Consider the following 17,429-nt stretch of genomic DNA (forward strand, 5'->3'; position numbering starts at 1 on the left):
TTTCTGTGATCACAAAATAAACCTTTTTATTGCCTTTTTTCTCTGTATCCACAATCTCTTGGTGCCTGTTACCACTAAATGGAATCATATTTGGTCAAATTGCAATTGTGCTGGCCTTTTTAGACTTTGATTAGATTGAAGTCACATTGTGTTTAAGTGTCAAAATAAATAATACAAATAAAATAAAAAATACAAACAATACAAATTATTTCAAGGGTGATATTTGTGTGCCATCTATCCAATCAACCTTTGGAATTGACTGTGTTTGCACTTGTCTTGACTGTGAATTAATTAGACCACTGAGTTGCCCATTTTCAACCCATGTACTCATTTCCCATTAGTGAACCATCTAGGTCCCACATAGGGAGCCCAGCTGGGTTTGTGGGAAGAACTACATTCATTAATATATAAAAAATCTCAAAGTGCTACTGACTTAAAACAATCAACAACAAAAAAATAAAATGGAAAAATTAAGAAGTTATATATAAACTTATGAAATACTTAAAATGCAATAAATGTAATCAGTTGTTAGGGTTAGGCTGTTCCCCATAATTGTACAAAAACAAAAACCAACTGCAAACAATAAAACGTTACAAGTCTAAATATAGCCCAAGTGTGGCCCACATGGGACCATAGATATCCATAATAAGGACTAGATATCTTACGGCGGAGTCACCATCGGCATCACCGGCGGCCATCTTGTCACAGGCAAGCTTTCTGTCGGGCTCTGTGGAACCGGATGTAAGATAAGTGATCTGTACGAACATAAATACTCTTATCTCGCTGAAATCTTGACGGATTTACAAATGGTTTGGTTTCTTACAAACGTTATTAACATGGCTACAAATCTGGATGCTTTAAAACGTTGAAATTGCAGCTTTTCGTTTCGATAAACGACTTAATCGTGCAGCTTGTGTATCACCGCTAACTTACGTGCATGTTATCAAGGCTGAGACCACAATCGATCTGTTCAATTATATAGGTTTATTGACACCAATAACGATTTTATGACAACCAATCTTTTGTCTAGTTAAAATAAACTTAGTTTGCATGTTTTTTTTGTTTAATAAAAAAAATATATATATATATATTATAATAGTGATATTCTTATTATAAAAGCATATTATATATATATATATATATATATATATATATATATATATATATATATATATATATATATATATATATATATATATATAGAGCTGGCCCTGGAAAGAAAAATTCAGAGCTGTATATGTGTATATATATATAATTTCTCATGTAGCCATTCGGTACACAGTTTTAGTAGCCTATATATTGATTTAACATAAATACCTTGTGTGTATGTATATGTATTGCACCTATCTAATCTGTTCAATGTTACTTTTATATTGAAGTCCATGGTTATAATTATTCATAAGTATGTAGTGTCATAACTACATCTCTGACAAGTATAACACACGAAACAGTTTGAAAATCGGTTGAAAATTGAGCAAGTTACGGCTATTTAAAAGTATATGCACCATTAAAACACACTGTTACGAGTGAGCGAGCTGCCTGTGACAAGATGGCCGCAAGTTGCGGACGGCGACCTCCATTGGCCAACAGCGCGCACGAGACATCTAGCCTTTATTATGGATATCTATGCATGGGACCCTCAAATAAACAATAATGGGCAACCTAACTGGGCCCCACAACTTTATCCAAGATGGGGCCCACATTCAGCCCATCAAACTGCCCACCCTGAGCCCATGCCCAGATGACGCCCATGTAGCCCAGCTAAACCCCATGTGGGGCCCACATGGACATGTTGGTTGGGACATTTGGTCCTCCAAAGCATCTTCTCGAGATGAACTTGCAATTGGCTCACTTGAGGAACATACAACAGTCGAAGTTTGAGCGATTTGCTGAACATTGCTATGAAAATTATCAAGGTGCTTACGAAAACCTGCATAAGTTTGAAACTGATGCCTATAACCTTGTTGCGAACAAAGCAATTTAAACTTAGGACCAGGATAATAACTATGTTCCCTCGTACATGGGAAATCAACTGTTGACTGCTGTGGTGCAGTTTCTGACAAATAAAACAGATCAGCATTCTCTCAATAATGCTCAAACTTTAAGACAAGGTTATGGTCTGGTTAAGCAGTCTAGCTCTCAAGTCTCTAGGTGACTCCTTCATTTTCCTTACATCAATGTTGTACACCATTGTTTGCATGAAGGTGTAAAAGCTCACCAGTGCACTACTATCATAAGATAGATTGAACACAAAATCTGCCTTGAAAAGTTCGTCAAATCCCCCAAGGGAGCGGGTTGCCTGGCATGGGATGAGATGCTTATCCAAGGTGATGTATTACCTGTCAATCTTGCTTTTCTGACGTCCAACAGCAAGGGGGTACGGATGCTGATGCTGGTTGTTGTTGAGGTGCTCCTCCAAACTGCAGCCTGACTAGGGTTAGGATGGACACTGAACATTAGACACAAACATAATGTGCAGACACAGAGTGTGGCAAGGGGGGCGTGGTTCAGCGAGGTCTGCAGCGGGAGAGAGAGCCGCGGGAAGAGCGGTAAGTGAGTGGGTTGGACGCAGATTGATAACACCTGTCTCTTATTCCAGTAATGGGCATGGTGAGAGCTTATAACGCTGGCAGAAACGGAAGCATTGGAGAGAGAGACGGACTGCTGACGCACCCCCTGAGACTCTGAGACTAACCCGGAAGCCGGAAGTACCGCGACCCGGAAGTGAAACGATTACTGAGTGAATGACAAAGAGAGTCACACTGCAATGTGTGCAAGTGACTATTTTGAGTTTAATAAAAGCCGTCAGCAGTCCAAAGCCGACCCCTTTGTCCTCTTCCTTCCTTCCTCAACGAACTGTATTACACAGAGAAAACAAACATAGACCCAGCTAACACAGTTACGTTGTGAAGACGTATCCGGACCGGACCATATTCGTCGTAGCGACGTACCAAATAACGTTCCAGTGACATAACTTTATGATTCCCATAATCGTCGTGGCGACGTTATAGTGGGACGTTGCTGGAACGTGACGAGCACGTCCCAACGACCAAACTGGCACGTTGTGAGAACGTAACCTTAAAGGACCATATTCGTCGTAGCGATGTACCTAATAACGTTCCAGTGACGTAACTTTGTGATTCCCATAATCGTCTTGACGACGTTATACTGGTACGTTGCTATAACGTGATGATCACGTCTCAACGACCTAACTGGTATGTTGTGAGGACGTAACCTCAATGGACCATATTAGTCACAGCGACATACCAGGTAACGTTCCAGCGACGTAACTTTGTGATTCCTGTATTCGTCGTGGCGACGTTATTATGATATGTCGCTGGAACGTGGCAGGTACGTCCTAACGACCAAAATACCACGTCCACCTTTATTTGAATATTCTCACCTTTAGTCCGGGAAATGAAGATGTGCTTGGTCAATAACCTTGAAATCCACATAGAACTGATACACTCAAACATTTAATTCTCTGCTGTAAAACCTTATTAATACATTTGTTTTGTTTTTAGTTAATATATTTAGGAATTTGTATGTACTTGTAGATAATAAAAAACGATACAAACCCCTATTAAATTGTAATAGAAAATGGCTCAAAACCACACTGCATTAATTTAATAATCAGCATTTATTCAGTGTTAGCCTACTTTGTACAAATATTAAGTCAACATTTGAGCAGTGTAAAGTGTTAACAAATTATGAGTACAGAAATGTAACACGTCCATTCATTAATCAAACAAACAACATAAGCAATGTAACCAATTATTAAAATATTTTATTGTCTTATTAGGGATGGGAGTATTTAAGGATTTTCTCACTTATACTTATCAATACTCATATTGGTACTACTCTCAATAATTTAGCACAAAAAAGACATGGAATAAAAGATTGATCAGTTCCTTTATTATTACTTTTATTTGCAGAAATGTCCTGTGAGGCACCTGCTACAAATGTCTGCTGGTGATGTGCTTTATTGCTTCCCTACCTGTAGCTAAACCTGAACAATGTGACAATTACAAAAGATATATAGTCCTTGAGCTATAGTCCTACGTTCATAAAGAGATATGTAAAAAACACTACATAGAGTCCTAGCATCTTTTCTGTATTATTGGGCCAAAATATACATCAACAGGTTTTTTTTTGTTCAAGAAAATGAGCATGATGACTTTCTCAGGAAGAATCTGAGACCCTTCATTCCTGACTGTGTCCCAGCTGTGGAAAAAGCTTCAGACAGTGTTGATGAGGCAGAGGGAGATGGAGAGCTGTGAGAGAAGAGGAAGAGGGTCTTTCTTACCCCACCAGTGGAGGGCAGGGTCTTCTGAGGATAGGATAGGAGGATGGGCTCTATATATTCACTTTGGATCTTTGTAAACTGGAAGCTGAAAAAAAAAGCCATACTATTGTAGGTGTATTGCTTTTTGTTAAAAAGGTATAATAATTGTTTGTTTTTTTTACTTACGTGTTCTTCCTCCTCTTCATCCTCTTCCTTATCCCGAGCTACACTGTCACATCTTTATCATTTTTTGGCAGCTGAAACAGAGGAGAACCTTATTAATTTTGCTAATCTATGTTTTTTATGCTTTTGAAAGAGTCTCTTTAACTCAACATTCAACAAGGCTGCATTTATTTGATCAAAAATACAGTACAAACTGTAATATATATTTAAAGTGATAATTCACCCAAAAATGTCAATTCTGTCATTAATTCCTCACCTTATGTTGTTCCAAACCTGTAAGACCTTTGTTCATCTTCAGACACAAATGAAAATATTTTTGATGAAATCCAAAAGCTTTCTGACCCCTCCATAGACTGCAACACAAGGCCCAGAAAGGTAGTAAAAACATTGTTAAAATAGTCCATGTGACTCCAGTGGTTCAACCTTAATGTTACGAAGCAACAAGAATAATTTTTGTGTGCAAAAATAACTTAATTCCACAATTTTGATCTAGCCTGTGCCAGTCTCCTTAACATTGTAACTATTGATGTCTTTACATCCTTTCTGGGCCTTGAAAGTGTTAATTAAATTGCTGTCTGAAGATGAATGAAGGTCTTACAGGTTTGTAACAACATGAGGGAGAGGAATTGATGACAGGATTTAAAGGTTTGGTTGAACTAACCCTTTAAATAGAAAACAGCTATTTTACATTGTATTATTATTATTATTAATTTAATATTCCTGTGATCAAAGCTGAATTTTCAACATCAATACACCAGTCTTCAGTGTTACATGATCCTTCAGAAATCATTCTCATATGATGATTTGCTGCTCACAAAAACATTTATGATTATTAGCAGTGTTGACAACAGTTGTGCTGTTTCATATTTTTGTGTAAACCATTTTTCAGGATTCTTTGATGAATAAAATCCTCATATTAGAATGATTTCTTAAGGATCATGTGACACTGAAGACTGAAATAAGGATGCTGAAAATTAAGCTTTGATCAAAAGAATAAACTACATTTTATAATATATTCAAATAGAACCCAATTATTAAGAATTTTAATATTATTTCAAAATATTAGATTTTACTGATTTTTTTTAATCAAGCAAATGCAATCTTGGTGAACATTAGAGACCTTTTTCAAAGAATTGTACCAAAACCAAACTTTTGAACATTATTGTATGTTTGAGGTTTTACTTACTAGTCACATGGTTCATAATGCCAGGGTTAGGTCATCCCAAAATGAAAATTATCCCATGATTTACTCACCCTCAAGCCATCCCTAGGTTCTTCAGGCAAACACAATCAGAGTTATATTTTAAAATGTCCAGGCTAATCCAAGCTTTATAATGGCAGTGAATGTTGCTTCATTTTTGAAGTCCATAAAAGTGCAACTATCCATCATATTATTGCGCCACACAGCTCCGGGGGTTAATAAAGGCCATCTGAAGCAATGTGGCATGTTTGTGTGAGAAAAATATCCATATTTAAAACTTTATAGACTAAAATAACTAGCTTCCAGTGGTCAGCAATGCGCGAGTCGACTTGCGCTAAAAAGAATATCCCTTGACGCATGCGTATTGACGAACGCAGAAGTACAGAAATTAGAGCAAGGGGGTCACCCTTTTTAGCGCAAGTCGACTCGCGTAGCCTACCACTTATCACCAAGCAAACCAAGCAATATTCACTGCCATTATAAAGCTTGGAAGAGCCAGGACATTTCTTAATATAACTCTGATTGTGTTCGTTTGAAAGAATAATGTCATATAACTTACACATAGGATGGCTTGCAGGTGAGTAAATCCTCACCATTTAAGAGATGTTGTCCGACAGGAGATCTGCTCCAACTCTGCTAACTTTACAGTGCAGGCTGCAGGGCATCAGCATGGAAGCATCAACACTTTATCAGAGCCAAATATATAAATTATACAACGCCAGGTTTATTAAAAGGAAAGAAGCTACAGCAAAGGTTAAATGCAGAAAAGAGAAAGAATGGGTTAAAATATTGTTAAAAATGGACAAGGTTAATCAATCACCTCTTTCAGTTCACCTGTGTTTTCTACTTCTCTTTCAGCAGCTTCCTTCAGAAATGTTGGAAACTTGCTGGGAGCTTCACCTCTGTTGTAGAGGGGTTATTTTGTCCCTTTCTGAAAATCACAGAACATTTTATTATATGTTAACATGTTTTTTTTCGCGCTCCGTGTTAATGTTTTTAATGTAAGTGACTTCGTCGATTAACAGCAAACACATAACGTTAACGTTAGTTCAATTAATTAGCCACCTTCAATGACCCATTCAATTCCCAGAAGAAAAAAAAAACTTTATAAAACTATCAAAACTCTCATTTACACATGTGAGTCAAAGCCTAAACAAGAGATTAACTTTAACGTTATAGAGTTAACGTAAGCCTCGTTAACTTAACTTACTGTTCGGAAAACGGTTGATGTGCTTACGGACTTTTTTTCCAAAGACTCTACATTTCTATAAAGTAAATATTCAACAGAACATAAGCGTGTCAATGACACATAAGAAATGTCAGGAAAATGTCAGTAACAGTTGTGTGTAATATTTGTGTAACTTTAAAGACAACTCACCTGAACGTATAGTGAAAACAACAACGACAGAGGAAGTTTTGCGGCTTGTCAGTTGTGTTGCTGCACCGTTTCCATGGCAACTCCGCGCCGCTCCAGTGTTTGACACATCAACACACCACGTCAAAGTCACGCAGCAAGAATTACATGAATAAAAATCAAGAATAATAAATAATGAATTTAGAACTCATTTTGAAGTTCTATGACCCGCTCAGATGGAAAATGCCACTCCTGACACGCACGTGATAGTGGGACAATTGTGGCATTTTTTTTTTTTGTTAGATTTTTTATTGTTTTTGCCAATACGATTTGCAAACATGGTGGATTCATTTAAAAAAATATTTGATGAATTAAGTAAATGTCCCATATAAATCAAAATGGCATACATTTGATAATACTTGTAAATTAATAATGCAATTTGGAAAGTTATGAAGACCAGTGGGCCACGTCGCTACAACATTCTCCGTGGGATAAACACGCGACGTCTTTTGAGGACGTGCCCACAACGTTTCTGCAACTTTAGTCAAGATTTTTTTTTTAAATGGAACTTTACCGCGACGTCCTTACAACGTTCTCTGTGGGATAAACTAGCGACGTCTTTTGAGGACGTGCCCACAACGTTTCTGCAACTTTAGCCAAGATTTAAAAAAAATGGAACTTTACCACGACGTCCTTACAACGTTCTCTGTGGGATAAACTAGCGACGTCTTTTGAGGACGTGCCCATGACGTTTCTGGAACGTTAGCCAAGATTCTAAAACAATAGAACTTTAACACGACGTCCTTACAACGTTCTCTGTGGGATAAACTAGCGACGTCGTTGAGGACGTGCCCATGACGTTTCTGGAACGTTAGCCAAGATTCTAAAACAATAGAACTTTACCACGACGTCCTTACAACGTTCTCTGTGGGATAAACTAGCGACGTCTTTTGAGGACGTTCCCACAACGTTTCTGGAACGTTAGCCAAAATTTTTAAAAATGGAACTTTACCACAACGTCCTCACAACGTTGTCATAAAGTAATGTCACGCTGACCAAATGACGACTAACTGACGACGTTGTCACAACGTACTGTGTTCGCTGGGGACTCATTGGCTAATGAAGTATGGGAATGCCTATGAAGACTTTCAATTTCATTCATGTTTGAGCAACCCACAAAACATTATTAAAATGCCACTACCTTATGAAAGATTACAAGTCTTTCAACAGCATCCCATGCACTGATTTTTCGAGACTTCAGTCCTCCTGGTGGTGGTGAAAGGAGATGTAGTAATAACAGAAGGGATGACATTTCCTGGCCGTAGTCTGAAGACAAAGATTTGCATTAATTAATTAACTGAAAACTTCAAATGCAATAATATTTCAAGAAATAGGTTACCCAAAAAATGAAAATCCTGTCATAATTTACGCTCCCTCAACTTTTTCCAAACCTGTATGAGTTTCGTTCTTCTGCTGAACACAAAAGATGGTATTTTAAAGAATGTCAGTAACCAGACAGTTGATGGTCCCACTCGTCTTCCATAGTTTTTTTTTTTTTTCTACTATGGAAGTCATTGGGGACTATAAACTGTTTGGTTACCAACATTATTCAGATATATATTATTTTGTGTTCAGCAGAAAAAAGAAACTCATACAGGTCTGGAAAAAGTTGAGAGAGCGTTAATGATGACTGGATTTTCACTTTAGGGCGAACTATTCTTTTAAGTTTGATTAAGAACAGAGAACATTTTAAACATTCATCTGTTGTGTTCATATTAGACTGTTTTCTAGTTTAAACAAATTCATCTGGAAAACATCCATCTCATATGTTCTTTGCTCATTTACAATATTTTGTCATCAAAACAATGCAAGTAACTAGAACTGCAAATTTAGCAAATGCTCAAAGACAAGTAAATCAAATACATCTTATTTCTTGCATCGTCAAGATCACTTTCTTGAGGACACTCTGCTGACAACAACAACTGACTCAATTCTGCTGTCGCTGTAAGCTGCTTGGCTTCTATTATTACATTTGGTCTGAAGAAGATGTCCCACTTTTGAAGCAGCCTGGAGGATATTTCCGCATCAAACAGGAGAGTGAAGTCTTGATCCACCTATAAGAAAAATATTAAACTATAAACAATACTCTCAAATTGCATACCGTTGAAAACATGTTATTCCAAACTTACCAGCCCTCTAGGAATCTTGGGAAGGTGGAGAGGATATCAACACTAGTGCCTGGATCTCTAACAAGATTCTGGCGATACTGAAAAGTCTGTCTCATCTTTTGAAAAATTATTGATTTGTCGGTTGTATGATTTAGCAGACATGGCTTCTTTGCAAGCACCCCATCAAGTTGGTCTTCAAAATAAGTAGCTCTTTGGCATTTTGGGCCTCCTGGAGAAACATAAAGAGGGCTGACTGGTGGCAGAGATCCTTGACGAATCTTCCTGTGGACAGTTTTCAGACGCCAGGCGATGTATCCAGTGTTGCTTGCACCATCATAGAAGTGTTCCTGAAATAGATTTTTTTTTTAAATTCTTTGTCATGTTCAGGCCAAAATCTCAAACAATCAAATGTCAATGTGATAGAAATGTGTGTCATAACATTGCTAGTATGAAATTAAAGTACCATGTGTTTAAATAACAATGACTTACGTAGCCTTTCTTGGAATATGGATCTCTGAGAGAAGGGAACAGCTTCACTATCCCAAGAGCATATTGTTCTCTGATTGATTTAGTAGGGAGTTGCCTAAGAGAAGATATCAAATTAGTTATCTTAATTCACACAATGACCATACAATTATCGGTAAAAAAGAAAATAAATGCAAAATCAAATACCCGTGTGTTTCAATCATGTGAGACTGCATCTGTAAGTGTTTCTGTTTCTTGATATTCCTGTAGTACTGCTTCACCACCAGACTTTAATTTTAGCACATCTTCAATCAACTAATAAAAAATAAAAACATGAGAAAAGTGATTCACAAATTTCCAAACTAGAAAAGGGTTAGTTCACCAGAAATTAAATTTCTGACATTAATTATTCCATCCAAACCTGTAAGACTTAAAATCGTTTTAATAAAATCTGAGAGCTCTCTGTCCCTCCATTGACAGGCTACACAACTGTTACTGTCAAGCCCCAGAAAGGTAGTAAAGACCTCATTGAAGTAATCCATATGACTCCAGTAGTTTTATTTGCATTCGACACTGCATTCGACACTGTTGACCACAGCATACTTCTTGACAGGCTGGAAAACTGAGTTGGGCTTTCTGGGATGGTCCTCAAATGGTTCAGGTCATACTTAGAAGGGAGAGGTTATTATGTGAGTATAGGAGACCATAAGTCTGAGTGGACATCCATGACATGCGGAGTCCCACAAGGGTCAATTCTTGCACCACTCCTGTTTAACCTGTATATGCTGCAACTGAGCCAAATAATGAAAAATAACACTATTGCTTACCACAGCTATAGCACTATCACCTAATGACTACAGCCCTATTGACTCCCTGTGCAAATGCATTGATGAAGTTAACAACTGGATGTGCCAAAACTATCTTCAGTTAAACAAAGACAAAACTGAAATCACTACATTTGGAAACAAAAATGAAATTCTCAAGGTGAACGCATATCTTGAGGCTAAAGGTCTGATAACAAAAAATCAAGTCAGGAATCTTGGATTGATTTTGGAGTCAGACCTGAGTTTCAGTAGTCATGTAAAAGCAATAACTAAATCAGCATACTATCATCTGAAAAATATTGCAAGAATTAGATGCTTTGTTTCCAGGTAAGACTTAGAGAAACGTCTCGGGTTATGAATATAACCCATGTTCCCTGAGAGGGAACGAGACACTGCGTCATCGTAGATGACACATCGGGGAACGCCCTCGGTGTGACGCTGCTGAGTTCATATCAAAAAAGTCCAATCTTGATTGGTGTTGCGTGATGACGTAACGAGTGACGGCATACCCGGAGGTATAAAGGGACGCCGGCACAAGCAAACGCAGCTTACTGCTATGAAGCGGGCCGCTCTGTAGATAGGCGGGGCTACGAGACGCAGTGTCTCGTTCCCTCTCAGGGAGCATGGGTTATATTCATAACCCGAGACGTTCCCTTTATCGAGGGAACTCGCACTGCGTCAATGTAGATGACACATCGGGGAACGAGTACCCACTAGTCCTCGCCTATCTTGCACCCCATGACATGAACCGGAGTGCATAATCAGGGGGCGAGCACCCTAGCGCCTGGCGTCGCCGGGAGGTGCAGACTATAATACCTCACGAAAGTATGCGGTGTGGCCCACCCAGCCGCCTCGCAAATCTCTTGCAAAGAAGCTCCGGAAAGGAGGGCTACCGAGGAGGCCATGCCCCTGGTAGAATGAGCCCTCACGGCTATAGGTGAAGGCAAGTTGCGCACCTGATAGGCCGTGGCTATTGCCTGGACAATCCAGTTACTAATTGTCTGTTTTGCTGCAGGCAGCCCTTTCCTAGGTGGACCAAAGCACACTAACAACTGGTCTGACTTCCTCCACTGGGCAGACCTCTCCAAATAAATCCTCAATGCCCGCACCGGGCAGAGGAGGTGAAGCCTGCCCTCATCTGCCGTCACATGAGGCGGGGGATGAAAAGCCTGGAGAACCACCGACCGTACCGCATTAGACGGTACCTTGGGGACGTATCCCGGGATCGGCCGCAAGATAGCTTTCACGTTGCCTGGGGCAAACTCCAAGCAATTGGGTGTGACTGCCAATGCCTGAAGGTCCCCCACCCTCCTCAGAGAGGTGATGGCTAAGAGAAAAGCTACCTTAAGCGTGAGGTTCTTGGCCTCAGCCAACTCCAGCGGTTCGAAGGGGGCCTCAACTAACCCTTCGAGCACCACTGCCAGATCCCACGCAGGGATCCTGGAACGAGCCACAGGTCTCATCCTCCGCGCTCCTCGGAGGAACCGTACAACCAGATGGTGCCTCCCCAGAGGTCCTTCACCTAATGGTGCGTGGAAAGCTCCTATCGCTGCCACATACACCTTAAGAGTGGACGGGGTAAGCCCGGCGGAAAACCGATCTTGCAGAAACTCCAGTACTGAAGCCACAGCGCAGTTCACTGGGTCTACTTCACGGTCTCTACACCATATGGAGAACACTCTCCACTTCAAGTTGTACAGCTTCCTGGTGGAAGGAGCCCTGGAGCTGAGTATAGTCTCCACGACACCTGCTGACAGCCCTTCTTCTATGAGCTCTGCCCCCTCAGGGGCCAAGCCCACAGGTTCCATAACTCTGGCTGGGGGTGAAAGATCGAGCCCCCCGCCTGAGTCAACAGATCCCTCCTCAGAGGAATCTGCCATGGAAGGTCGTCTAGCAGGTCCATAATGTTGGAGAACCATACCCTGGTCGGCCACCGGGGTGCTATCAGAAGCAGGCGAATGCCTTCCCGGCGAACCCGCTCCAGAACTCCCGGGAGCAGAGCAATCGGGGGAAATGCGTACAGACGCAGCCTCGGCCACGCCTGTGACATGGCATCCAGGCCCAACGGAGCCGGATGCCTGAGGGAGAACCAAAGTGGACAGTGGGTCGTCTCTCGATACGCAAACAAATCCACTTCCATTTGGCCAAACCTCTCGCATATGGCCTCCACCACCTCTGGATGGAGACGCCACTCCCCGGGCCTCAGCCCCTGCCTCGACAGGATGTCTGCTCCCTGGTTCTGGTCCCCCGGGATGTAAACTGCCCTGAGAGAAGACAGTTTCCCGTGGGACCACAGGAGGACCTGATGCGCCAGTCTGTACAGAGGGCGCGATCTCAGACCCCCCTGATGATTTAGATACGATACCACGGCAGTGTTGTCGGATCGTATCAGGACATGGTGGCCGCGAAGGTCCTCGAGAAAACTCCTCAGAGCTTTCCAGACAGCCAGCATCTCTAGGCAGTTGATGTGCCATGAAGCATGCTGGGCTGTCCAAGCACCTCTCGCTCCTCGGCCTTCCATGACCGCGCCCCAACCAGTAAGGGATGCATCTGTTGAAACGGTTTTCCGGCAACACGATGCTCCCAATACTAGCCCCAGGGACAGAAACCAAGGTTTCTTCCATATAACCAGGGAACGAATGCATTTGCGCGTTACCCTGATCATACGGAAGGGATTCCCCTTCAGAGAAAACCCCTTGGTTCTCAGCCACCACTGTAGCGGTCTCATGTGGAGCAGGCCGAGCGGAATCACACTGGACGCTGCTGCCATGAGACCCACCAGTCTCTGGAACTGTTTGACAGTGATGCTGTGGCCCAACCTTATACTGGAGACTTCCGCCCGTATGGTCTCGATACTTGCGGGTGACATGTGTGCCCGCATCGTTACCGAGTCCCACACTATTCCCAGGAACGTGATTCTCTGGGAGGGCGTCAACGCGCTCTTTTTCGCGTTGAGTCTCAACCCCAAACACCTCATGTGTGCTAGAACAGCATCTCGATGCTGAACTGCCATATCGTACAACCTGGCCATGATCAACCAGTCGTCGATATAATTCAGTACCCGGATGCCCTGGAGTCTTAGCGGAGCCAGGGCTGCATCCATGCACTTTGTGAAGGTGCGAGGTGACAAGGCTAGGCCAAAGGGAAGGACCCGATATTGGAACGCTTCGCCCCCGAAAGCGAACCTCAGGAACTTCCTGTGACTGGGAAGGATGGAAATATGGAAGTAAGCGTCCTTTAGATCTATCGTGACGAATCAGTCCTCGAACTGGATCTGACTCACGATAACAGGAATGGTTAGCATCCTGAACCTGTATCTCCTCAGAGACCGATTCAGAAGCCTGAGATCTAATATTGGACGCAACCCCCCATCCTTCTTGGGGACTATGAAGTACCGGCTGTAGAACCCGACCTCCCTTTCTGGCGGGGGGACCCTTTCTATCGCCCCTTTTCCCAGCAGAGAGTGTACTTCCTGCCCCATTACCCCCACCTGCTCGGGACCGACCACTGTCCAGACTATCCCCCCAAATTTCGGGGGGGGAACTCTGAACTGCAGTCTGTATCCCCGTTCTACAGTGCGCAGGGCCCACACAGAGATATTCGGAAGGCATGACCATGGGCCGAGATACTCTGATAAGGGGACCAGCCTCTCGAGGCTGGTCTGGGGTATCAACCGAACCTCTCCTTCGACCCCCTGAAGCGGATAACCGGCAGGGACTAATCGAGGTAGATTTTCAGTGTGTGAACGCAGTCGCTGCTCTGCCGCAGATTTTATATGTGCTGGCCAGAGCCGCGCGCGAACATGGGGAAACGACGTGGTCCGGAGCCCTTTTGACTGCGAGAGCACAACATCGATTTCCCGAGAGCCTTGGGGGGAGAACGACCTCGGTCACTCCGCCCCGTGGGGGACAGCTCTCAGCGGTCCTGCCTCAGCTAGGACCGCTTGGAAGCCTTCTTGGACTGAATAACCTCCCTCAGGTCGGTCTTCGGCTTTGAAGACTTCCCGCGAGAGCGTCGCTTCTTCTGCCAAGCTCCCTCAGGAGGGGCACGAGAAGCGACGGTCTGCTTCTGCACCTCACGGTGCGAGGAGCCCTCTGCTGGCCGAGACTGCCCACTCGAGGCAGCCTTGCTGGAGGAGCCCCAGCGGCGAGGGATGAACTGGCTGAGAGCGGCAGCCTGCTTTTTCACCTCCTGAAACCTCTCAACGACGGTGCTCACAGCGCCGCCGAAAAGGCCAGAAGGTGAAACCGGGGAATCAAGAAGAAAGTGTCTGTCTCTCTCCCTGATCCCTGACAGGTTCAGCCAGAGATGCCTCTCCGCGCACACCAAACCCGCCATGGAGCGGCCGATATCACGGGCCGCCTGTTTGGTGACACAAAGAGAAAAATCCGCTGCCTTCCTCAGCTCAGTCACATCCTCCGGAGAGGGACCCTCGCCCTCATCGAGCTCCTTCAGCAAGTCCGCTTGGTAGGCCTGCAGAACCGCAAGAGTGTGCAGGCACCCACCAGCGCGACCAGCCGCACTATATGCCCTGCCCCCCAGCTTCGAAGTCTCTCGGCATGGTTTCGAGGGCAATGCCGGGGTCTTCAATGAAGCTGCTGTCTCGGGAGAGAGGTGGCCCGCGAGCACCTCTTCTACCCTCGGCAGCGCAACATATCCCTTCTCAGACGCCCCCAGCACATTAGCGAAGTCAAGCGCAGGGGGCGTAGTCAAACGCGCTGAGAAGGGTTTCTCCCACGCCCTGCACAGCTCACTGTGCAGGTCGGGGAAAAACGGCAGACCCCGGCGTGGAGGCTGGGCTCGACGCTTGAAGAAGCGCTCGTCCAGCTTGCTTGGCGGCTGGACGTGCACTTCCTCTTGTGGCCAATCTAAACTCAGCTTGGCCACAGCGCGAGTCAAGACCTCCACGAGCTCCTCCATAGCCTGCGAGTGGGGTGGCGACTGCCCCACTGCGCCTGCTTCGGTGCTCATCGTCAACGATCCCTCGGAATCGGACAGCATGAGCACCTGATCCTCCGCCTCGTGGGAAGAAGCCGCAGCGCGGGCTTCCACACGTGGCGGAAGATCCTCTGAATCGTCAGAGGAAGAGAGAGATGCCTCAACATTCCCTAATCCCGCTGACAGATCCAGCTGCGAGCCCCACGACCTGCGGCGCCGCTCTGCCTCGGCAACAGCGGGCCCAGAACCGCGAGGCTCGCGAGGCTGACCGGCCTCGTCAAAGACCGCCAGCCGCGAGCGCAGTACTCTCAGCGGCAGCTTATCACATTCGCCGCAAGCCGCTCCCTCGAGAGCGGCCCGGGCGTGCTGCACGCCGAGACACTGCACACAGAGCTGGTGTGTGTCTGTGCCCGAAATAAAGCGCGGACAGGGAGGCACACACCGTCTGAACTGCTCGCTCGCCATTCTCTAATGATATAATAAGCCCTACGGGACAAACAACACCAAATAGACAGACAGAACACAGAGCGCGACCGCTGAAAGCAGGAAGCTGCGTTTGCTTGTGCCGGCGTCCCTTTATACCTCCGGGTATGCCGTCACTCATTACGTCATCACGCAACACCAATCAAGATTGGACTTTTTTGATATGAACTCAGCAGCGTCACGCCGAGGGCGTTCCCCGATGTGTCATCTACGATGACGCAGTGCGAGTTCCCTCGATAAAGGGAACTGGTTCATGCTTTCATCACCACTAGGGTGGACTATTGTATTGGCCTTCTCACCGGCCTTCCCAAAAAGACCATTAGACAGCTGCAGCTCATCCAGAACGCTGCTGCCAGGATTTTGAGCAGAACCAGAAAATATGACCATATCACACCAGTCCTCAGGTCTTTACACTGGCTTCCAGTTCCATTTAGGATCGATTTTAAAGTACAACTACTTGTTTATAAATCATTCAATGAGCTAGGACCTCAATACATTGCAGATATGCTGATTAAATACAAACCCAACAGATCACTCAGATCAGCAGGATCAAGTCAGTTAGAAATACCAAGAGTTCACTCAAAGCAAGGAGAGTCTGCCTTTAGATATTATGCCAGCCGCAGTTGGAATCAGCTTCCTTAACAGATCAGATGTGCTCCAACAGTAGCCACATTCAAATCCAGACTGAAAACATATTTAATATTTAATTTGTGTTTCAAAGATTACAGGTTTGGTATGACACAAGGGTGAGTAATTAATGACAGAATTTAAATTTCTGGGTGAACTTACCTTTTAAGAGACTCACAAAAATCAAGCTTTGTTCAAACCTGTTTAGCAAACAGTGCAGATGCATCCTCAGTTCTTTGTGTCTTGTTAGGAACCTCATCTAAGATTACAGTTGATGCACTTGAGCTGCTGCTTGAGTCAGACGTCTCAGATAAGACTGACGAGTCTAAAAATTCTAAAGAAAACATTAAAATATTTTGATGACCAGCACAAGGATCAGAAACATGCATGGGCATCGGAAGCAAGAAAAATGTGGGTGGGTCCTCCTCCAGAAAAAAAAAATCTGGAGTAGATGACATGTACATTAGGTGTACATTAACAGACGTGCTGTATTAAAGGCGGTAAATGTGAGTGGGTCCAAAATCATTGGTCTCAAAGTGGGTGGGTCTGAAATGAGTGAGGGAAAACATGAAATCATTTATCATATTTATTCAGATTGCTTGATAACACTCAGAGGCGTCGGAATAGGGCAGCAGGCACTTGCCTGGAGCCCTGCATTTTGGCTTATTTAAAATAAAATAAAATAAAAATAGATTTTAAAATTAAATATCTATATTGTAATTATAAAATTACATTTAAAATATGAAATAAGATTTTGGTCATCCCTACCTGTGAAAAGTGAAAGGTCAGTCACATCTGACTGTTAAAGTTAACATAATTGATAATAATGTGATTGTAACTTGCAAACTTCTCTGTAAGCATGTTCACACTGGCATGTAGTTATTATTATATTATTATTTTT

General features: G+C 43.5%; 1 protein-coding gene and 2 long non-coding RNA genes across 3 annotated transcripts; all 3 read right to left on the bottom strand.

The window, feature by feature from the left end:
* Positions 1 to 3,811: 3,811 nt before the first annotated feature.
* LOC137043322 (uncharacterized) lies at positions 3,812 to 6,047 on the bottom strand. The gene is made up of 3 exons (XR_010898446.1): positions 5,655 to 6,047; positions 4,472 to 4,542; positions 3,812 to 4,391 (listed from the first exon to the last, which is right to left on the bottom strand). It is a non-coding gene; the product is annotated as an uncharacterized lncRNA (long non-coding RNA).
* A 162-nt stretch (positions 6,048 to 6,209) lies between these two features.
* On the bottom strand, positions 6,210 to 7,251 carry LOC137043323 (uncharacterized). Its single transcript, XR_010898447.1, has 4 exons — positions 7,048 to 7,251; positions 6,880 to 6,934; positions 6,490 to 6,600; positions 6,210 to 6,353 (listed from the first exon to the last, which is right to left on the bottom strand). It is a non-coding gene; the product is annotated as an uncharacterized lncRNA (long non-coding RNA).
* A 995-nt stretch (positions 7,252 to 8,246) lies between these two features.
* LOC137043237 (uncharacterized) lies at positions 8,247 to 16,849 on the bottom strand. Its single transcript, XM_067419427.1, has 6 exons — positions 16,729 to 16,849; positions 9,864 to 9,971; positions 9,681 to 9,774; positions 9,213 to 9,538; positions 9,054 to 9,137; positions 8,247 to 8,349 (listed from the first exon to the last, which is right to left on the bottom strand). Exons 2-6 carry the CDS (start codon positions 9,890 to 9,892, stop codon positions 8,247 to 8,249), a joined length of 636 nt encoding a protein of 211 aa, XP_067275528.1. The 5' UTR covers positions 9,893 to 9,971; positions 16,729 to 16,849.
* Between the last annotated feature and the right edge of the window lie 580 nt (positions 16,850 to 17,429).

This window comes from Pseudorasbora parva, chromosome 16 (assembly GCF_024679245.1).
Source record: "Pseudorasbora parva isolate DD20220531a chromosome 16, ASM2467924v1, whole genome shotgun sequence".
In the NCBI taxonomy this organism is placed as follows: Eukaryota; Metazoa; Chordata; class Actinopteri; order Cypriniformes; family Gobionidae; genus Pseudorasbora; species Pseudorasbora parva.